Consider the following 23586-nt stretch of genomic DNA (forward strand, 5'->3'; position numbering starts at 1 on the left):
CCTACTTTTCATGCTAAATTAAAAGTCACGGAGAAACTAAAATATGACCACTTTTTTTTATATACACACATTAAAACAAACTTCAAGCTAAATGGCACCTGCCAAATACATTTGGTCTTGGAAGGACTGGTAACTAACTACATTCATGAATGTATAAACTGGGAAATGCAACAAAAACAGACTCCTTTAACTTCCAGTTGCAAACTGAGAAAGAACACAGCACTGGACATTCTAAGGGACTGATCAACACAAAATTGTATAGCTGAATAAGGACTCGTGCTGTATGCTACACCCTGAAATCTGTCAACGGAAACTCCCACAAGTGACTGTACTACAGTGCACTGGGTCTCCGCTACACGAGATGCTGAGCCTCAACACGGTATCGTGTGTTTTAATTTTAAAAGTTCTTGTTTGCTCATTTTTAAGGAGCCCAGCTAGGAGTCAAAAGAAATAAAATAGGGGAGGGGAGAGTAACATACTCCAAAGAGACTAGGAATGCTCTTCAGGCTTCCAGAGTACCACAAAAAAGAAACAAAGAGGAAGACCTCTCTGGGAATCCAAAAAACAAAAAGCTGGAAAAAACACAGTCTCGACTTCCATGTCTCCTGTTAAGAACTGTCAACATAAACCCATTTCCTCAATTCCAAGACACATAAATGGTTGGCTGTGGGAGATGGGGGGGAGGGGATAAACCATCACCATTAGAGGGGGTTTCAGAATCTAAAAACATGAAAAACATGCAACTTGGAATTGAGAAGTTACAAGAGGCTTCCTGCAGCAGAAACAAACTGCCACAGACTGGAACGGAGGTTTCCCAGGCCTGCCAAAGGTGTTCAAGCTCACAAGTGGCATTTTGCATTACATACCTAACGTTCACTTTTTCATTCATTTTCCCAAGCATCGATGCTATTTTAGAATCCAATTCCTAAACTGAAAACAAAACTGTTCAAAACCAGAAGTCTGTTTGTTACACATTCACAACCTCCTCCAAAACTAGTTTTATAGGGGGGAAAAAAAGGTGTTTTTGCTGTTGTTTAATCTTACTTTTATTCAGGTCAAGGAATTCAATACAACTTCACCACTGTTACAATGTCCTATCAGAGGCCACGGAGGCCTCCTCCTCCAGGGAGGAGTTCACCTTGATTATCTGCTAGTGGGTCGCCCCACCCCCTTGAATTTCAAAGAAACTATTGAATTATTTTCCCCAAACTAGCACTAAAGTAAAAAATGTTTGCGCCACATACAGGAGCATACAAAAAACAGAACACAAAAAAATACATAGAACATGGCAAAGGCAAAACATTTAACTAATCTACTTGGAGCCGTGTGAACTACCCAATGTACTTGGCAGCTATGCTAAAGACAAAGTGCAGCGTTTTCATTTCAAAGGTTTATGGAATGAACAAACATTAGGTCTATACTCAGACTCTTTAGCGATCACCTGTTTGGTCCCCAAACGAGGTAAAATAAATGTCAATAAAACACGTTTCCCAAGCTCTATGGTATCGCCTCAGAAGCACAGATTAAAGGGCAGGGCCTAACCAATTTCTACATAATTAAAAACGTTTCCTTTTAAAAAATGTGCTTTTTGTCATCCCTCGTTCCTCTTCTCTTTAGGCATAATGCCTCAGCATGGAGACAGAAGACCCGGGGTCGGGGGGAGATACTCCCGAGGTTAAACAACACAATCCTATCTTCTTCCAAATTCTGATAGAACGAAGTTGGGGACACAATGGCATGCCTGACCAGACTCTCCGGACCTGATCAAGAGGCACTGGTGTCCTTTCCCACTTTATAGTGTGCCAAGACTGTAACAACTTCCTACCAGTTTTTCTACAGAGGTTGAACCATGATCCCAGCCTTAAATAAGTTGAACCAAACTTCATTGAATAGCTACTCCTCAAAACTGACCCAGAGCGTGATTATCTAGCTGTAGACAGCTCTGCTTCCCAAGTTCAGACGTGGTACAGGTTTTATTATTTTTTTTTTTTATTATACCTGGGCTTGGGGGTGGGGGTGGGGGGCACACACCACACTCTACGTTACCGAATTCACGGGAAGAATGGGGATTTCGGCGAAGGCTGGTGGAGTACCTGACCCAGAACAGAGGACGAAGAGCTGCCTTCCGGCCGCGGGGCCCTGTCCTCGGCCACACCATCACTTGCAATGAACGGGCTGCAGGTTCGCTTAGCATCCCTCCAGACCTGAAATTCCCTACCTCAAGAGCAATCAAAAGCAGGGGGAGAAAAAAATTTCTTCCGGAAGGCGCAAAATAGGCCACAACTTGGATGAATGAAACCGGGCTAAGGGCACCCGGAGCAGGATTTTCGCTGAAGTCAGAAAAAGAAAAGTCAAAGATTTTTTTAACGTGAGACCGGTTACAAACGCCCGTGGTCCAGATAACTGCACAAACACGCTGTGGAGGACGTTTTATTGAGCGCGGACGGCTCCGGGGCGGCCGGCGGGCGCTAGTGTGGAGGCGGGCGGCGGAGCGGGCGGCGGCGGCGGCGGCGGGACCGGCGACGAGGCAGCTTCGCGACGACGGGAGCGGGGCCGGACGCTCGCGCGTGTCCTCCCGCGGACCTTCCAGGGACTCCCGCGGCCGCCCCGCCCCCCGCCCGCCCCGCCGGCCGGCCGCGTGCGAGGCACACCCTCCCGCGGCCGCGCTCCCGCGCGGGCACACCCCCGCCTCCCGCGCGCACGGGGCCTCGCCGCGCCGGCCGGCCCACGCGCGCCCCCTCAGCGCGGACGCCCGCCGCCCGCAGCCCGCCCGCGGCCCCGGCCTCCCCCCGGCCGCGCGGGGAGGGCGGGGGGCGACGGCCTAGCGGCTGGGGGTGGGGGGGGGGCGCCCGCGCGGGAAGGCGGGCTCTGGGGGGGGGGGGAAGGTCACTTACCCGCTGCATGGCTTTCAGGATCAAAGCCAGCTCGTAGCGGGGCATGCCCGAACGCTCCGCGCGCGGCTCCGGACCGAGCCGGTTCACGGGACGCAGGAGGGGAGGGAACCGCGGGGGCCTGACGGACTGCTGGGCCGGAAGGCTCCCGGGCGGCGAAAGCACGCTCCGGCCGCGCGAGCCCGGGCTTTAAGGCTCTGGCAGCTGCGCAGACGGCCCGCCACGCCCCCTCGGCGCGCCCCGCCCCCCCTCGCACGCCCGCCCCGCCCCCTCCTTAAGGCGGCCGCGCCGCGCCCCCTCGACAGTCTCTTTCCCCCCAGGCTCGCCATCCCCGCCGGGACCCCCCGGCCCCGTAGCCCCCGCGTGGGGGCGGCTCCGCGAGCCCAGCCAGGAGGGGCCAGTACGGGCCGCACTCCGCCTCCGACCCTGCCGCCGCCGTTCCAGCTACCTACGGTTCTCGAACCAGCTGGAACTTTCCATGCCTTCCGTCTCATCCTGGGCGGCGGGCGAGCGTGCGCCCTCGTGTGCGCGTGCGCTAAACAGTGCGGTCTCGTCCGTGCGCGCGCCCCTCTCCCGCGACTTCTCGGCGCGGGGGACCTTTTAGGCGTCCACGCTGCTCCGGGCGGGGTCGCGGCTGGACCTGGGCTCTCCCCGCCTCTGGTTGCGCAGGGGAGTTCCAGAACGTTCCGGCCAAGGACTACGGTTCTGTGCGCAGGGAATGCTTGGTGCACCCTGCCCCTCGCGCCCCCTGCCCACAGCCGACCTCACGCGGCTGCAGGCGCGGATTCCCGGGTCCCTTCCCCTGCGAGGTGGGCGCAAGGCGCAGACCGTGAGCCGCTGCGCGCGGGGTCGGGTCAGGCCCATTCCTCGCCGGCAGCCTGACCTTGGCAGGCTGCTGCGGAAAGGGGATGTGAAGGGCACCTACTTCCCAGGACCGCGATGCCTTTGAGTGAGCTGATGCACGTAAACCGCTGACAACGATGCCTGCACAGACAAAGTGAGGCGCGACACAGGCATCTGTTGTTGTGTGAGCCCGGTCTGACCCACGTGTTGTTGCCAAGGGCAGACTAATACTTTGGCTCAAACCGATATTCTTTAAATGTTTGCTCAGTGTTCATTTAGAGGACCAGCTGAGAACTTGGAAAGCCGTTTAGTAACCGTCTGGGAGCCTGAGCGTGCTCTGGAGGGAGGAGAGTCTCGTGGTGCATTCCCTTTACCCCCAAAACAGGCACGCAGGGCTCACCTTTCCCTCCAACCATTGGCTGTACTTTCCCTGGCAGGCATTGTATAAAGTGCGTTTTCTCCAGCGCCACTCCTTAGAGACTGAGCGTGCGGCCATTGTCACCCCTGCCCATGCTTGCCCCATTAAAAGGGCCTGTAGGTGAAATGTTTGCCTTCAAAGTGCTTTAATGATACGAGGTAAAACTTACTGAGCACTTACTGTGTGTCAGGCACCACGCTAAGGTTTTTACATGCCTCTCCAAAAATTCTTGCTTTATGAGGCACGTACTATTATTAACTCCCACTTTAGGGATTCAAAGATACAGGCACGCAAAGGTTATGTAACTAGGCCCAGGTCAAACAGTAATAGAGAAAATTTGGATCCACATAGGAAGGCTGAGCCCATACTTAGTCCAGCCTCTGCCTGTCTCCTGCCTCACAGACTACGGCGCTAATAATAATATTATTTACCAGGTATTCCCATGTAAACTTAGAGTCCCTTTGTCACCTTATCCAGAGACCTTAGTATTTCCCGTAGCTTACCTCCCAGCTCCCACCAAAGATAAAGATGATTTGAACACGCCTACTCTGTGATATTTGGGTTTTAACATTTTCTATTCTTGCGCTTCTCCACAATCTGTATTCTTCCAAAGAAAAACTACACAGGCATTAATACAAATTACCTGGTTAGTGCTGACTAATTTCACTTTTGGTTAAAAAAAAAAAAAAAAAAAGAATTGGGGCGCCTGGGTGGCGCAGTCGGTTAAGCGTCCGACTTCAGCCAGGTCACGATCTCGCGGTCCGTGAGTTCGAGCCCCGCGTCAGGCTCTGGGCTGATGGCTCAGAGCCTGGAGCCTGCTTCTGATTCTGTGTCTCCCTCTCTCTCTGCCCCTCCCCCGTTCATGCTCTGTCTCTCTCTGTCCCAAAAATAAACAAATAAATAAACATTAAAAAAAAAAGAAAAAGAAAAAAAGAATATTATAAATAAATTACAGAAGAAAGCAAAGAATTTTTGAACCTCTAGAAGTGAGATACAGGTGTTCCAAGATGGTCCCTACTTCAGGTGTCCCTCCTGTTATCAGCCACATATCCCATTTTGGGAATGAGAAAACACAGACCCCAAAGTAATACGCCAAGCCAAAGGCCAGGGCACTACCACCAGTTGACTTCAACTTTCAGTATTTCCTCTTGGAAGCTCCATAGTTTTTCCTAGCTAATACCCAGGGATGAGTGAGGGGGGTCAATTGGCATAAGGAAATTAGCCTGATTACATAATGCCTCAACACAGCACCCCCAGCCTTCCCGATCTGGTGGCTGCCCACAGGCTCACTCCATTTCTTCTGAGAAGAAGACGAAGGGCAAGCTGCCCTGATTTGCCCCCTTCAACTTCTTCTTTTTTAAAGCACAGCACCAGAATGCTCATGGGTTCATTATAAAATGATAAAATCCCAAGGAAAGCTGATGCAAATTTAGTGTCTTCCTGTTATAAGTACAAATTTAAATTCACCAAAAGATTCTTTGAGTGTTGTACTATGTATGTAAGGGAGCATTTAGAGTTATAAAATATCACTGTAGTAGTTAATGTATTAAAATTACTCTGGTACTTAGGAATAAGCTTAACCAAGAAGATAAAAAATCTGTACGCTAAAACTATAAAACACTGATGAAAGAAATTGAAGCAGTCACAGATGAAAAGATATCCATGTTCATGGATTAGAAGAAGTAATGTTAAAAAGCCCAGACTACCCAAAGTGATTTACAGATTTAGTGCAATCCCTAGCAAAGCCCAATGACAATTTTTAGAGAAATGGGGAAAAAATTTTAAATTCGTATGGAACCACAAGAGAATAGTGAAAGCAAATCTGAACAGGAAGAACAAAGGTGGAAGGCATCATACATCCTAATTTCAAACTATGTTACAAAGCTATAGTAATTAAAACAGTAGGGTACTGGCATAAAAACAGACATATAGACCAAACAGAATAGAGAACCCAGAAATAAACACACATATATGGTCAACCAATGGTCATCTGATTTTGACAAGGACCTAAGAATACACAATGGAAAAAAGACAGTCTTTTTATTTTATTTTATTTTATTTTATTTTTAAGTTTATTTATCTTGAGACAGAGAGCATGAGAGGGGGACAGGCAGAGAGAGAATGAGAGAATCCCAAGCAGGCCTCACACTGTCAGCACAGAGCCCAACACGAGGCTCGATCCCATGAACCCGTGAGATCATGACCTGAGCTATAATCCGAAGTCGGACACTTAACTGACTGAGCCATCCAGGTGCCCCAAGACAGTCTTTTTAATATATGGCTTTGGGAACATTGGATATCTACATGCAAAAGAATGAAATCAGACCCTTATCTTACACCACACTCCAAAATCAACTCAAGATAGACTAAAGTCTTAAATATGAGACCTGCAACCATAAAACTCCTTGAAAAAAACTTCTTGATGTTGGCCCTGGTAATGATATTTTGCATGACCCCAAGAGCACGGGCAACACATGCAAAAGAGACAAATGGGACTACATGATATTGTAAAGCTTCTGCACGGCGAAGGAAATAATCAACAGAATGATAAGGCAACCTACAGATTGGGAGAAAATATTTGCAAAGTATATGTCTGATAAGGGGTTAATATCCAAAACATATAAGGAGCTCATACAAGTCAATAACAAAAACAGCAACAAACAAAAATAATTACCTGGTTTAAAAATGGGCAAAGAAAGGAGGACCACCAGGTATGTGAAAATGTACTCAACATCACTAATCATCTGGGAAATGCAGATCAAAACTACAATGACCTATCACCTCACACCTGTTAGAATGGTGTCAGGAGTTATCAGGTGTTGGCGAGGATGTGGAAAAAAGGAAACCCTTCTATGTTGTTGGTGGGGATATAAATTGGTGCAGCCACTATGGAAAACAGTATGGAGACTCCTCAAGAAATCAAAGACAGAACTCCCATATGATCCAGCAATCCCTCTTCTGGTTTCATATATAAAGGAATTGAGAGCCGCCTGGGTGGCTCAGTCGGGTGAATGTCCAACTTTGGCTCAGGTCATGATCTCACGGTCCAGTCCGTGGATTCGAGCCCTGCGTTGGGCTCTGTGCTGACAGCTCAGAGCCTGGAACCTGCTTCAAATTCTGTCTCCCTCTCTCTCAGTCCCTCCCCCCATTTGCGCTCTCTCTCTCTCTCAAATAAATAAACATTAAAAATTTTTTTTTTTAGTTTTTTTTTTCAACGTTTATTTATTTTTGGGACAGAGAGAGACAGAGCATGAACGGGGGAGGGGCAGAGAGAGAGGGAGACCCAGAATCGGAAACAGGCTCCAGGCTCTGAGCCATCAGCCCAGAGCCCGACGCGGGGCTCGAACTCCCGGACCGCGAGATCGTGACCTGGCTGAAGTCGGACGCTTAACCGACTGCGCCACCCAGGCGCCCCTAAAAAATTTTTTTAATAAATAAAGGAATTGAAATCAGACCTTGAAGAGATACCTGTACTCGTATGTTCATTGCAGCATTATTTGCATTAACTGAGCCATCAAAGTAACCTAAATGTCTGTGAGCCGATAAAGAAAATGGGGTACAATGGAATAGTAGTCAGACTTAAAAAAGAAGGAAATCTTGCCATTTGAGATAACGCGGGTGAAACTGAAGGACAAATCCGGACACAAAAAGGCAAATGCTACGTATCACTTACATGAGGCATCTGAAATAGTCGAACTCAGAGAAGCAGAGGTTCTAATAGCCAGGAGCTGGGAGAAAGGGGCAATGAGGTGAGTGAAATTAGTGAAAGAATCCAAAACTTCAGTTATACAAGAAAAAAATTATTCCGCCGCAGAGCGTCTCCCAAACATTTTATATGGTATGGATTTAAGATTTGGTTAACCAGACATCTTGATTCATCTTCAAGTAAGGCTTTATGAGAGACAATAGAAAAGAAGAAATAAGGACAGAAGTTGAAATCCAACCCTATTTCTACAAAGTAGCTTCAGCATATGCCCTGGGGCAGTTTAATCATTTTTTTTACCTTCTTATTCTATATTACTGTATAATAAGGCTTTACCTTGAGCTCACACAAGGTCGTTAATTCTCAAAGATATGTCAAAGACAGGCCTCCTTCACCTAAAGACAACTCTCAAAAAGTGAAGAAATGTGCATGTGTTCAATTAATGGAGAAAATAATCCCACAGTCCAGCCAAGTCATATTTTAAGCTGTCAGTCATCACTCTCCTCAGCCTATCATCTTCTCCCTGAGGAAAGGATGCCGCCATTTCTCTGCCTGACGGCTCAGCGTCTATCTTTGTTCCTCAGCTGATGGCCCAGACCCAAGTCACATTTCAAACTTATTTTGTGTTTAATGTCTTACTAGTGAACTCACTGGCGTTTCTTTAAAAAGAAACAAATGTTTATTTTTGAGAGACAGAAAGCAAGCAAGGAGGGGGAGGAGCAGAGAGAGGGAGACACAGGATCCAAAGCAGGCTCCAGGTTCTGAGCTGTCAGCACAGAGCCCCATGCGGGGTTCGAACCCACAAGGCACAAGATCATGACCTGAGCCCAAGTGGTCGCCCAACAGACTGAGCCACCCAGGCGCTCCTGAACTCTGGTAGTTCCAAACCCCCTTGCACACACCGTCACCCACCCTTGTAGACCGTTATAGGGTCATCTCCCACATGACATTGGCAGAGTGCCCTCCGGCGTGAAACACTTTGCGCAACGTACATATGTTATTAGGTCAGGCATTTTTGGAGCTCCTTTGATCCACTAATTTCCTAATCATTTTTCTAATTTTGATCAAGAAAGTTTTTAGGTGGGGGAGATGGCTCAGATTTGGGCTCCACTTTATAAGAAAAAAAAAGTGAAGCAAAGTTTGCCTCAATGGAATGTTTCCTCACTTTCTCCTCTGCCTCCCCTCCCCTGCAAAAAAAAAAAAAAAAAAAAAAAAAAAGTGAGATCTTTTTAAGGAAAAAATACTATATTTTTGAACTTTAAAAAAACAAAATCCTTGCTGCATCTTCACTTAGGGAAGAGCTTAGTTTTTCTTCTGACGTTGTTACAATGTCTTCAACAGCCGACATCGGGGGACGTTAATGTTAAATGTCAATGATGTCGGAGGTGTGAAACAGCTCTATGTTCTTGCTCCGCAAGTGCAAAATCCGGAACTCACCTGGAAGGAGTTTAGATTCAGTAAAAGGAACAAAGGCTGTGAGCTGAAGACGTGCAGGGGGACGAGGAAGCATCTGAAGGGGTCTTCAGGGGACGAGGCTTCCCCAGGGGAGGCGCTGTATAAAGCGAGCGGGAGCACCCAGCAAAATAAACTAGGGGGCCGTCGCTCAGGGTGAGGCCCAAGACATGTGCAAGCCAGGCCTGCTCAGCAAAGAGCAGTTTTAAGGCTGGGCATGAACAGGCAGAAGGTAATCAGACCCTAACGGATTCAAAGGGGGCAAGTGCAGGGGCTGTGTCAAGCTCAGAGGGCGTGGCACAGGCCGAAGAGGGGTTGGGGGCTGGCAGAAGTTGAGGGAAGGGGTGTGAGGGGATAGAATCTGTAGGAGTTGGTGACCGATTGGATATTTGCCGGGTAGCTGGTGAGGCAACAATGGATCCCAGGTTTCTCTTCAATAGACATTCTGGACTGACTTTCCTTGGTTCTGGTCCCGCCTACATGTGGTATTTCCTCAGCTCTTAATTCATGAAACTTCTGTTACAATTCAACGTATTAGCATTTTTTTCTCAGGGTGTCTTAGCTTCATAAATCTTCACAGCGAGATTATAATCTTCTGAAAAATTGACAGGGTATCTTTCATTGCTCTAAATAGTCTCCCTATTCAGGCCTTTAACCCAAAGCGATAGTCCTAAAGCCTGTGAGGATCCACCACCTGAATGATCTGGCCACCCAAGGAATGTTGAAAATTGGGTGTTATGACACCGCTAGTCAACACTTCCTGGTGAGAAGATCAATATACAAGTATCATCTCAAAGTCCAGCCCTCTGTGAGGATCATCTTGTCTGTGTTGCTAGGGTTCTGTTGATTCGTGTGGGGGAGAATGCCCTAATTATAAGAAGAAAGGCTTGCACAGATTTGATAAAAGGAGCAAAGCCCATCGGCATTAAATTATACCCAAGAGTTATTAACGCAGCCCTCCCATTGACTCAGGGTCAAAACAGAATTGTGTCCTTGATCTGATCCGAACTTCTTTGGACTTTCCTTTTACTAAGGCAGATGACAGGCGGGTATGAGCATGTGGGAGGCAGAGGGGATTCCAAAAGACAACATATTCGGGAAGGAAATGATCTTTTGCAATGGAGACATTGTCTGGGAGGAAGTCAAACCCCTCAAAAGCAGCTCTCAGGAAGATTTTATACTTTAGAGCCTACCAAGTCAGGATGTAATATTTTAGTAATAGATAATCTCTATTTTTTTTTTCAAATTGCCCATATTAAAAAAAAAAAAAAAACTTAATGGCAACAATAACAGCAGCTACCTATGCTGCCAAAAGGAAAAAAAAATCCTACACGCAATTAAAATTACAAGGTAATTGGGAGCTATCCGATGATACCTCCTACAATAAATCATCTTGAACTTTCAGCCTAGGGTTACCAAGACCTGAAGAGAATACGCAGGAAATGTCTTGGGAATTTAGCTCCCAACTTGAATAAAGAAGTCCACAACTTAATACTAAATACATAATTACTAAGAAAATATTAAACAACCATGTTAACCCAGGGCTCCTCTATAATATTGCAAATGGAACAAGTCATTTTAGTAATTAAAGAATCATTACATATAGTGCTATCATTAAATGATTCCTGAAAGGGAATTCCTAAGGGGTTAGCTTTTGCAGTGATCAGTTATTTACAAATTCTTTTTTTGTTTTTCTTTCTTCCTCTGCCCCCAAAATGTTCAGCATCTAAACGAGAGGGCCTTTGGGACCAAGGATGACACTTTATCTTCAATCCATAATATGCCTGGTTGACATTAGAGAGCAGCCAGATAGGAGAATCTCCTCCTATTGTTAATGATTCAGTGATTAAGAAACGGCAAAGGCCCTACATGCAGAAAGGAGGGCCCTTGGTCTGACAGGAAGATCACCTTCAGGCCTGGGAATCGGTGCTATTAAATTCGACTCCAGCTGGAAGCCAACAGCTGCAAGCCCTGGACAAGTGCCACAGGCAACACTCTAGAACCAGGAACCCTTTCTTTGCCCACCTCACTGCCACCCATCTGGGTACTGTGAGGTGTATCCCCACACTGAGGCCGTAGGATCTTTCTGAAAACGTACATCTGATCCAGTTTCTCCGCAGCTTAAATACTTCACTGGCTTTTCCTTTGCACTGAAGGTAAAGTCCAAACTCTCAACAGGGAGTTGGTTACAAGGCCCTTCCTTCTGCAGTAGCCCCCCCACCCCCCCACCCTCCCCTACACACGCCTACCTCCATCCCTCTCGCCGCTCCTCAGTGTCACTCCTTGGTGTTTGCAACCCCTGAGCCCTGTGCACACTTCCCCTTCTGTCCTTTGTCTTCTGCCTGGAACACACTCCAGGCCCTTCCCCAAGTTACGGAGTGTAGTTGTGGCTCATTTATTTTCATCGCTGAAGCTACTCTATTGTCCGGCTAAACCGCTGTGTATCCGTTGGGATGGCAGACATGGTTGTTTCCTTCGTGGGTGGCTTTAACCAATAATAACACTGGGAACATCTTGTCCGCATAGACGGGTGCATATAGGTACATGTGCAGAGTGGAATGCTACTTTAAACTTGAAAGTCTGGATCAGGTGCACCTCATCTGTGCTCTTTTTAGCACCTATGCTTACTCCATCATCACGTGAACCACACCGTGTTACAGCATGCACAGGACAGAAGCGAAAAGATACTGCTGAGATCCCCAGCTGCTGTCCCTCTGGATCCATTGCTCTATTAGTTCTGAGGCCACATGTCCCTCCGGCTGCTCCCAGGTTCATTTCTCTTATACACAGTACTCCTCTGATAGGTGACTTGGGCTCAAAGACTTCGCAGTGACCTGAACAAACCCTTCTTGGAATCGTACGACGGTCCTCTCCCCTCTGGCCTTCCCCCTTTCCTGCACAGATGTCAGATCTGCAATGTCTTCCCCCAGCCTTCTCTGCTTCCCTCCCTTTGTCCTTCACAGGCATTTCCTCCAAGAAATCTCTTACCTGTCTAATCCCGTCTTGGTGTCTGCTTCTTAGAGAGCCCGATCTAACAGTGTGTCTGTCTCTTCATTACCCTGTGGCCTTAACAATTAATACATAAATTCTCAAAAAAGAAACTCTTGTGCCCGCAGTGCCAACCAGAGGGACTGATATGTGATAGATGCTGAGTAAATGTTGGAGAATAAGTGAATATAAATAAATAAATAATAAATAAATGAGATGCCTACTCCATATGAACATGTTTCTGGCATCATCTTGAAGGCAGAAGAAAACTGCTTGGCCCAACTCTAGTACGTTCGTTCTTTCTTTCTTTCTTTCTTTCTTTCTTTCTTTCTTTCTTTCTTTCTTTCTTTCTCTCTTTCTTCCTTCCTACCCTCCTTGAGAGAGACAGAGAGAGCAAGCATGAGCAGGGGGGCGCAGAGAGAGAGGGAGAGAGAAATCCCAAGCAGGCTCCGCACTGTCAGCACAGAGCCCGATGATGCAGGGCTTGAACTCACAAACCAAGAGTCAAAAGCTTAAGACAGCCACCCAGGCACCCCACCTCCCTTCTTTCCGTGGGCCTACCCACAGACTGTGCTTTCTACTTAAAAGGTGCTGCCGGTGTGCAATGACGGACAAAGGAACTAAGATCTCACTTTCTCTCCATGAGGGAAGGGCAAAGTCTCCCATTAGGTCATTGGCTTGGGAACACTCTCTTTGGCACCTCATTCCATATTTCAGAAGCTTCTGATCACAACCCCAACCTACCAGACTGTGTCACTGCCACGTGGCAAAGAGAAGGGGCCTATGGTAAGTGGCCTTTAGGATGGTCTCCTATGATCTCTGCCTACTGGTATTACACTTTATATAATTCCCTGTCCTTGACTGTGATCCACATTTGAAAACCCTAAGGAATTGTATACAGCGGAAGTGATAGGATCTGCCTTCTGAGTTTACATTATAAAAAGACTGGAGCTTCCATGGGTTGAGAGTCAGAAGACCTAAGTGTAACCTTTATCTTTACAGGGCACTGGCCAAGTTATTTTCTTTTTTAAACTCTTTTTTTAAGTTTACTTATTTTGAGAGAAAGAGAGCATGCTCACACGCTCACAAGTGGGGGAGGGGCAGAGAGAGAATCCCAAACAGACTCAGCACTGTCTATGTGGAGTCTGATGCAGGCAGGGCTCGAACCCCACAAACCCTGGGAGCGTGATCTGAGCTGAAATCAAGAGTTGGGTGCTTAACCTACTGAGCTACCCAGGCACCCCCTGGCCAAATCATTTTCATCTCTTTATGTCTTAGGTTCTTTATCCGTTAAGTGGATTAAGTAATACCTAACTAATTATGATTAGTTAATGTGGGAAATTATATAAAAGCCAACTTTTATATAAGTTGGCATATATATATATATAAACTTCCATGGGCGAGTACTGTTATCATCCTCATTTCTTTTTTTTTCTATTCATACATTAGACATTTATCCATACATTACAATTTTATTTTTGTGTAAAAAGTTGTTTAACAATCACTGAATTTCTAGGCCAGGTTCAGGTACCTGAAGAGCCTTTATAACTAATTTATATTGTCTAGATCCAAGGTACGCTGCAAACACGGTCTGGAGCAAAATGGGAAATAACATCTTTCTAAAGGCAGGCTGAGAAATTCTAGTCCAGCAAGTTAAGATGTTTCCTTTTTCTGGTAGCAAGGCTGACTCATAACTGGCCACCATTCACAGGTATAGCCAAGAAAACAGGGTATAGACCACCAAAAACAAGACCAACCAGTCCACCCTGTGTTATGGTACAGGTTTCACAATTCAAATCACCTGTATTCAAAGGCAGATTTACAAAACCTTTGTAAGGTGCATGCGCAGTCAAAAATGGGATCACTGCCATTGGTAAGCCAGCAGCTGTACGAGCCTGTGTCACGTTTAAGATGCGTCAAAAAAGACTATTTGCTATTAGACCACAGACAGCAGCATTAAGTGCACTACATACTGATCCATGTTCAAATAGATTCCTTTCTGCTTCTGGGAGGTGGTTAAGTTTTCTGGTTATGATCCTGAAAATTAAGTCTTCCTTGACAGTATCATCTGGTTCATGACATTTGAGCTTGAGCCCTATGCTCTGCTCACAACCCTCCTTGGCACGCTGGGGTTCATGCCAACCTTTGCTCGACTAGCCTGAACGTAGCCATCTTTTCATACAACTCAGCAGTAAAAAGAAGAGAGCTAGTCACACGTTCAGCAACCCGGACGAACCTCAGTTAGGCCAAATGAAAGACGCCAGACCCCTCCCCCGCAAAAGAACCCATACCAAGTGATTCCTTTTATATAACATTCTAGAAAATTCAAACTACAGTGGCACAAAACAAATCAGTGGCTGCTTGAGGCAGAAGTGAAGAAGAGGGATTATAAAGGTGAATGAGGAAATGTTTAGGGATGATGGATATTTTTATTATCTTGATTAGAACAATATTATCGTGCATGTATACCTAGGGCAAAACTTACCAAATTATAGACTTCAAATATGTGTGATTTATTAATTAAAGGTATCAATTAAACCTCAAAAAAGCTACAAAAATCTAAATCATTCACATCATTATTATACTCAGGAAAGCCATTCTAGGTCATTGTTCTGATATATCTCTACTCTCTTCTTACCCTGCTTCCCCTTCCCCAAATTCCTGAATAAGAGGTGAAGACCACACTCACCTCTGGTATTCCCATCAATTAAGAAAAAAAAAATAGGTCCATTTTAAGTTTTACAGGACATGCAAAGAAGGGTAAGAAACACTCCATGTCTTTAAGAAATTGTAATCTACGCAGAGAAAGAAGCTGTAAGTATGTTTAAAACTAAATTGTCTAACGGGGTTTAAGTGTCAATTCTAAGAAATAGAAAACATCTAAAAGGGGAGTGATAGGGGCGCCTGGGTGGCGCAGTCGGTTGGGCGTCCGACTTCAGCCAGGTCACGATCTCGCGGTCGGGGAGTTCGAGCCCCGCATCGGGCTCTGGGCTGATGGCTCAGAGCCTGGAGCCTGTTTCCGATTCTGTGTCTCCCTCTCTCTCTGCCCCTCCCCCGTTCATGCTCCGTCTCTCTCTGTCCCAAAAATAAATAAACGTTGAAAAAAAAATAAAATAAAATAAAAGGGGAGTGATTAACTGCCTAATGAAGAGTCGAGGCAAAAATTTCCAAAGACGCATGACTTCGGGCTGGGATGGTTTGGGAATGTTTCATGTAGGATGTGGGATTTGAGCTGGAATGTGAAGAATGGATAACATTTGGATAGATGGGAGGAGAAAAGAGAATAAACACAAGATGCTTTGGTGGGGTCAGAAAATGGTGACATTGAGCGAATAAGTCTGACAGGAGGAAAGGTGTCTGTAGAAGACTCACAGGACTTAGCTCTACAAAAGTGAGACCAGAGTTGGAGGGTCTTGAGTGCCAGGTAGAGAGTCTAAACTCTCAGCCTATATTTCATCTTAACAACAAGAAGGAAGAGAGCTTTTCGTTGTCAGAATCATTCAGCAAAGAGCGTATGAGCATATATGAGGAAGGTGGAAAGGAGATAACTTGTCTGAATGGTCTAGTCCCTCCCAATCCTGAGACACTGGTCACAGATTCATCGGCTTTGAAAGCGTCCAAGAGGTAGCACTGGATATTTGTTCGATCATATCTGGGTTCCTCTTGGAGGTGGTGCCTAACTTGCATGCCAGGGTCAACAGGGACAGATTTTCCCCTATTCCACCAAGTTCAGCCAGCAAATGGAAAGTGATCCATGTACAACCATCAGACTCTCTCTCATGATTTCGAGTCCTGAGTAAATGACTCAGTGACATGAGGAACAGTTAGAGGTCACTCGTCATGCTCACCAGACCCTTCCTTCTCAATGGCCGTGGTTATACTTCTTGCTAACCAGCACTCCAAAGTACTCTTGGCTCCTAACCAGTTCTCTAGTCTCTGGTCAATTCTGAGATTCCCCCAAATATTATTCCTATAAATTTCATTTTTGCCTAAGACTGTAGAGTCTGTTTATGTTACTTGAAGCCAACCACTGGGTCAACGTAGAACTCTTTACATCTTAGCACTTCAGGCCCTGCGTAAACCTGTTGGCCTTAGTTCACCCCCTTAGGTCCATACAGAACAAGTCTGTCCCCTCTTTCACATGAATTCTTCTTATGTCCGAAGACAGCTCTCTGGCCTATCCTGAACCTTTCTTTCCCTGGGCTGTATGCCCTGTGTTCCATTGGGCACGCATCAACTCACATGGGCTGGATTGCTTCACCAGCCTGAACAGTTTTTCCAAGGGTGCTCAGCTGTTCACATTCAGACCTTGGTGACTTGATAAACATTTGTTGAATGATGGCTACAATTCCTCTTGTAGGAAACGGTCATTCGTTTTTGGTTTTCCATGCAAAGGCTATGTTATAGTTGGGGTTTGGTTCAACTACTGAAATAAATATCAAAGTAACATTGACTTAAATAAGATGGTTTATGACATGGAAAGATGTAAATTTAAGTAGGGCTGGGGATCTTTTTCCAGGCTTTTTCCAGCTTGTTACTATCCATTTATACCCATTTATATTCATTTATAACACATGGCTTCATCTTGCGGTCTAGCATGGCCATTCCTGCATCTAGCACCATGTTCACATTCCAGAAACAGGAAAGAAAGGGAGAAGAAAAGTCTTGTGGCATTCCTTTTAAGGAATGTTCCAGAAGCCATCCCCTCTACTTATCTTCCATGAGTCGGAACTTAATCCTAGACCTTTGCCTTGCCTTCTTTTTTAAAAAAAAATTTTTTTTAAACATTTTATTTATTTTTGAGACAGGGAGAGACAGAGCATGAACAGGGGAGGGTCAGAGAGAGGGAGACACAGAGTCTGAAACGGGCTCCAGGCTCTGAGCTGTCAGCACAGAGCCCGCCGCAGGGCTCAAACTCATGGACCGTGAGATCATGACCTGAGCCGAAGTCGGCCGCCCAACCAACTGAGCCACCCAGGCGCCCCTGCCTTGCCTTCTAAGAAGGGCTGGGAAATGTAGGTTTAGCTGAAAGAGGATGGTAAACTAGCAGTTTCTACCATAGACCATACAATGCAATTTAGATATCTTCCAATAAAACACTCCCAAGTATAAGGAGATGCTACACAAGTCACAAGTAGCTTATTGGCTGTAACTTTCTTATATTCAATGTTGGGTATTTTGCAAGTGGCTATCAGGCTAGAGTTATGCTGAGAATTGAGCTTTAGGTAAATTGGATTCATGGATTTACCAGCACACATGCCTTGGACTAGTCCGTGTACTTATAACCCAAAGGTCAGGTCTACACTGTAAAGTTCCTCCAACTGAGACAATCAAACAGCTATTTCTTTTGAAAACAAAACCCACAAATTTGCTTCACACAATGAGTTTAATATGTGTTCACACATATTAGATAGTATTCTTTTGCTTACAAGTAATACAAACTGTAGTTTGTTTAGAAGGGAGGGATGAATTATTATAAGCGCACCAGATGTATCACAGTACTCAAGGCAATGTGCAGCTGACTGGGCCTCTGGAACAGACTATAATTAAAATGCTCTCCATCTTTTATTTCTGTCCTTCTGCCCAGAAGCTTTATTCTTCTTTGTCTTAAAAGACCCTTTTTCTCCACTCTCCAGTCTGCACAGTAGACAATGGCTATTCCTAGCATCTTGGTCTACATGTAATCCCTCAACCCACCCAGAGATATCTGAGGCTCTCCTTCAATTGCCATGTTTATTAGCCTTGGTTGGGTTAGTGGTCCACCTTGGGCCAATCGGCCAGGTCTAAAGAGGAGGCCAAGAGGCTCCTAAGTAGCTCAGTGAGTTAGGCGTCTGGCTCTTGAATTAGGCTCAGGTCATGATGCCTGGGTTGTGGGATCAAGCCCTGCCTGGGGCCCTGCACTGAGAATGGAACCTGCTTGTAATTCTCTCTCTCTCTCTCTCTCTCTCTCTCTCTCTGCCCCTCTCCCCTGCTCTCTCTAAAATAAATATTTTTTTAAATTTTTTTAAAAAAGAATAGGTCAAATCTTATCTTTATGACAGCCAGCAGCTACCTCTGAGCCCTGTAGGTTTAGAGGGTTACAGGCAGGGAAAAATAGTTTCCAGCGAAGGGAAGTCTAGACAGGCATCTCAACAGGCATATCCTCCACCCATTCATACGTGGAGGATTGTCATGAGCGAAATGAAGTTTAAAAATGTAGCTATGAGGTCGGGGACACTCAAGTTAGCAGCCTGATGCAATGCGGCTGGGGAAGAAACTATGTCTGCCTCAAGACTGTTTTGGTTGTAACCGAAACCCATCCAAAAGCTCTTAAGCGTATCACTCGAGATATTTAATACCTGAAGAAGGCTTTGATGTACGGAGGGTCACCTCTAGTTACTTGTTTTAACCATCACTCAAGTTGTCAAAGTTGTATTATTTTTTAAAATACTTTATTTTTTAGAGTAGTTTCAGGTTCACAGCAAAATTAAGCAGAAGGTAGTGAGGTTGCCCATAAACCCTCCTACCCCCACATTTGCATGGCCTCCCCCATTATCAAAGTCCCACACCAGAGTAGTACGTTTGTTACCGTTGATGAACCCACATTGACACATCATCACCCCAAGTCCGTAGTTTTCATGGATATAGTTCACTCCTGGGGTTGTATATCCTGTGGGTTTGGACAAATGTATAATGACAGGTATTACCTGTTACAGTATCGTACAGAGTATTTTCACTTCCCTAAACATCTTTTGTTCTCTACTTATTCATCCTTCTGTCCTCGCTAACTTCTGGCAATCATTGGTCTTTTAACTACCTTCATGATTTTGCCTTTTCCAGAATGTAATATAAGTGGAATAATACAGGATGTAGCCTTTGTAGTTACAACCCGAAAAGCACAATCCATGAAAGAAAGAACAACCTGATTTAAAAATAGGCCAAAATCTTTTTCGCAAGAACACAGGTGTCGTGAAAACCACCACTAAACCTGAACCAAAGTGGGAAAGGAAAAGACTCATATCAACGTCATTGTCATTGGACACATGGATTTAAGGCTGCCACTGCCAGTCATCTGAGCTACAAATGTGGTGGGACTGACAAAAGAACTCTCGAAAAGTTTGAGATGGAGCCTGCTGAGATGGGAAAGGGCTCCTTCATGTATGCCTGGGTCTTGGAGAAACTGAAAGCTCAACATGAACGTGGTATCACCGTTCATAGCTCCCTGTGGAAATTCGAGACCAGCAAGTATTATGTGTGCATCACTGGTGTCTCAGCACACAGAGACTTTATAAAATACATGTATAAAAAATGTGATTATAGGCACGTCTCAGGCTGACTGTGCTGTCCTGATTGTTGCTGCTGGTGTTGGTGAATTTGAAGCAGGTGTCTCCAAGAAAGGGCAAACCCGTGAGTATGCCCTTCTGGCTTACACATAGGTGGGAAACAACTAATTGTTGATGTTAGCGAAGTGGATTCCGCTGAACCACCCTGTAGCCAGAAGAGATACGAGGAAATCATTAAGGAAGTCAGCACCTACATTAATATAACTGGCGGGGGCGCCCGGGCGGCTCAGTCGGTTGAGCGTCCGACTTCCGCTCAGGTCACGATCTCACAGTTTGTGGGTTCAAGCCCCGCATCGGGCTCTGTGCTGACAGCTTGCTCAGAGCCTGCAGCCTGCTTCAGATTCTGTGTCTCCTTCTCTCTCTCTGTCCTTCCCCGACCCATGCTCTGTCTCTCAAAAATAAATAGATGTTAAAAAAAATTTTTTTTTTTAATTGGCTACAAACCCAACACAGTAGCATTTGTGTCAGCTTCTGGTTGGAATGGTGACAATGTGCTGGAGTCATGTGCTAACATGCCTTGGTTCAAGGGATGGTAAGTCACCTGTAAAGATGACACTGCCAGTGGAACCACACTGCTTTGAAGTTCTGGATTGCATTCTGCCATCAATTCATCTGACAAGCCCTTGCATCTGCCTCTCTAGGATATATACAAAATTGGTGGTATTGGTACTGTCCATGTGGGCCAAGTGGAAACTGGTGCTCTTAAACCCAGCATGGTGGTCACCTTGGATCCAGTCAATGTTACAACTGAAGTAAAGCCTGTTGAAATGTACCACGAAGCTTTGAGTGAGGCTCTTCCTGGGAACATTGTGGGTTTCAACGCCCAGAACGTATCTGCCAGAGATGTTTGTCACGGCAATGTGGCTGGAGTCAGTAAAAATGACCCACCAATGGAAGCAGCTGTCTTCACAGCTCAGGTGATTATCCTGAACCATCCAGGCCAAATCATTTCTGGATACGCACCTGTGCTGGATGGTCACACGGCTCACGTTGCCTACAAGTTTGCTGTGCTGAAGGAGAAGATTGATCGTTGTTCTGGAAAAAGGCTGGAAGATGGCTCCATGTCCTTGAAATCTGGTGATGCTGGCATCGTTGATATGGTTGCTGGCAAGCCTAGTGTGTTGGGAGCTTCTCTGGTTAGCCTCTTTGGGGCCATTTTGCTGTTCCTGACAGGAGACAGACGGGTGCTGTGGGTGTCATCAAAGCAGTGGACAAGAAGGCAGCTGGAACTGGCAAGGTCACCACGTCTGCCCAGAAAGCTCAGAGGCCTGAATGAATATTATTCTCAATACCTGCCACCCCAGTCTTAATCAGTGGTGAAAGAATGGTCTCAGAACCCTTTATGTCAATTAGCCATTTAATTTTAATAGTAAAAGACTGGTTAATGATAACAATGCATCGTAAAACCTTCAGAAGGAAAGGAAAATGTTCTGCGGACCATTTGTTTTGTGTGTAAATGTGGCAGTTTTCTGTTATTAGTTTTTTTTTTTAATGAGTACTTTTTAATGGAAACAACTTGATCAAAAATCTGTCACTGAATTTCAAGACCCATTAAACCAAAGGTTTAATGAGAAAACTGTGTCTTCTTTTGGTCAACACTGTAACTTCATGTAGTACTATTCAGGTAAAAGATTATGAGTTGCCCATAACCTATTTCTGGTGTTATCTTATGTCAAAACTCAGAATTTGGGTTAACATTTTTTTTCTGGATGGGAACTTTTTTCACCTTGTCTGAGGGAGAGAAGTCATCTATTTAAGAACATAGTAAAAAGCTATGGGGAAAGGGGATCTGTTGGTGCAACATATCATAGCTTAGAACAGATAAGCAAAGAGTAACAGTATAAGATAGCTTATAAAAAGGTTAAATTCTGTAATACTAAAATCAGTGTGTCTCATATAATTTGTATTCTATCAATATTGGGTAAACTGGGTGATACCAAAAAAAAGGGGGGGGTAAAGATTTTAACAGATAGCTCACCAAAGAAGATATACACATGGCAAATAAGCATATGAAAAGATTTTCCACATCATACATCATCAGGGAAATGCAAATTGAAACAACAATGAGGTAATGCTACACATTTATTAGAATGGTCAAAATCCAGAACACTGACAGCACACAATGCTGGTGAGGATTTAGAACAACCGGAACTCTCATTTAGTGCTATAGGAATGCAAAATGGTACAGTCATTTTGAAGGACAGTTTGGCAATTTCTTACACAACTCAACATACTCGTACTGTATGATCCAGCAATCATGCTCTTTGGTATTTGCCCAAAGGAGTTAAAGACTTATGTCCACACACATATACCTGCATGTGGATGTTCGTAGCAGTTTTACTCATAATGGCCAAACCTTGGACACAACCAAGATGTTCTTCAGCAGGTGAGTGGATAAGGAAAGTATAGTATATCCAAAGACTGGAATATTATTCAGCAATGAAAAGAAATGAGCTATCAAGGCATGAAAAGACATGAAAGAAATTTGAATGCATATTACTAAGTAAAAGAGGCCAATCAGAAAAGTTGTAACATTTTAAAACCTAGGTTCTTCCAAAGGCTTTATGTTTAATTCACAACTCCTACCCTTATTTATGTCTAGTAATTTTTATATAGAAATAATAGTAATCACTTTCATTTTTTCTCTGATTAATGTTGAATTAACTAAATTTAAGTAGTAAGTTGTCCTAAATAACCCTATTTATAAGCTTATGATCTAATTCTCTGAAACATTTTAAGTGCATTTAAAATTAAAATATAAGGTTTTCTAAAACACTTCAAGCATCTGATGTGGCAAACTTATAAAACTAACAAGCACAATTTTTCTAGGCCTTTAAGTAATTATTAAAATTTCATAAACCTAGTAAATGGAGTTTCTTAAGATTCACGGTGGATGACTATCAAGTGCTCCCCTCTTTGCCTTTAGTTAAAACCTCTGAGCTTTAGCTGGACATATGTCCACCCAACAATAGACTACATTTTGCAGACAGCCGTAGCGATGTGACTAAGTTTGGACCAATGGGATGCAAGTAGATATGATATATGCTACAACTAGATCATCTCCCTTAAGACACTTGCTGTGGACCCACCTCTTTCCCACTTCCCTGGGATGTGGTGGTGAGCAAACATCAACCATGCTGATGAAGATAACACAGGCAATGGCAGAGCCAAAGGAGAAAAGGAATCCATTCCCCAGACCTCACACAGCAAAGCTGCCTGGCTTACAGCTTTGGACCCCTTACTACTTGACTGTTACATGAGAGTGAACAAACTTCTATCATCTCTGAGCAATTGTACTTTGGGGTTAGATTGTTCCCCAATAATACAACATTCAAAGACTTCCTATAAACTCAATTAGTTATAATTTCTTAAACGTTTCAAATTCAAATTGCAAGTCCAAAAGCTCAGTTTTCTCATGTGTTAGATTTTCTTCAATGTTTCAAGTTCTTTAAGTAACACATAGATTATAATGATGATTAAACACTTGTTTCTGCTGTTACCACGAAAGGGACGCCATATTTCATGGGATCTAAGATGTCTTCGATTTGTAATAATATCACCATTTATAATTGATGCCACAGTTTGCAGAATGCATTCCAAATTCCAAGATGTTAAAACAGAAAATGTAGCAATACTTTGGTTCTAGTTCAGCTCACCATCTATACTGAGCTGTGCATTTTCTTCAGGTTACAAATTCACTTACCCAACCAAGAGAAGAAGATTTGCTGCCGTAGGCCATCTGAATCTAGTAGTGGAAGATTCAGGATTTTGAAGTAGTTACGGATTCAAGTTCTTGGTAGAGAAGTGAAGGCAGGACCTGGATGTGGGTGCTTGGTACGTCCAGAATGACTCTACCTGAGAAGGTGTATATACCAGTTGGGATACTGGAGTTTGACTTTGTCCTGTCAAAAGGAAGCTCAGTGCCCACACCTTTAACCCAGAATCTAATTTCATAACACGGTCTTCTGT

General features: G+C 44.7%; 3 protein-coding genes and 2 pseudogenes across 6 annotated transcripts in view; 1 reads left to right on the plus strand and 4 right to left on the minus strand.

Moving 5' to 3' along the window:
* KCNE2 (potassium voltage-gated channel subfamily E regulatory subunit 2) overlaps positions 1-3016 on the minus strand; it is a 270860-nt gene extending 267844 nt beyond the window's left edge. For 2 of the 3 annotated variants that reach the window (XM_045036653.1, XM_045036652.1), the window contains exon 1: positions 2895-3016. Coding sequence is in view for 1 of the 3 variants with exons in the window: in XM_023238773.2 (XP_023094541.1) it covers positions 2895-2939 (45 nt within the window). In the remaining 2 variants the exon portion in view is untranslated. The remainder of the gene's footprint in view (positions 1-2894) is intronic. The other variant, XM_023238773.2, reaches the window with a different exon arrangement.
* SLC5A3 (solute carrier family 5 member 3) overlaps positions 1-3366 on the minus strand; it is a 34657-nt gene extending 31291 nt beyond the window's left edge. Inside the window, exon 1 of one of the 2 annotated variants that reach the window (XM_019839405.3) lies at positions 3344-3366. The gene's annotated coding sequence lies outside the window, so the exon portion shown is untranslated. Of the gene's footprint in view, positions 1-2894; positions 3027-3343 lie in introns of those variants that run through there. The other variant, XM_023238772.2, reaches the window with a different exon arrangement.
* The window catches only part of MRPS6 (mitochondrial ribosomal protein S6), a 66703-nt gene extending 63232 nt beyond the window's left edge, over positions 1-3471 (minus strand). Inside the window, exon 1 of the mRNA XM_023238777.2 lies at positions 3344-3471. Within this exon, the coding sequence (XP_023094545.1) occupies positions 3344-3385 (42 nt within the window). The 5' untranslated portion in view covers positions 3386-3471. The remainder of the gene's footprint in view (positions 1-3343) is intronic.
* Positions 3472-13796: 10325 nt separating this feature from the next.
* LOC101088774 lies at positions 13797-14223 on the minus strand (annotated as a pseudogene).
* A 4744-nt stretch (positions 14224-18967) lies between these two features.
* LOC101089034 lies at positions 18968-21013 on the plus strand (annotated as a pseudogene).
* The last annotated feature ends 2573 nt before the right edge of the window (positions 21014-23586 follow it).

Source organism: Felis catus, chromosome C2, assembly GCF_018350175.1.
Source record: "Felis catus isolate Fca126 chromosome C2, F.catus_Fca126_mat1.0, whole genome shotgun sequence".
Lineage (NCBI taxonomy): Eukaryota > Metazoa > Chordata > Mammalia > Carnivora > Felidae > Felis > Felis catus.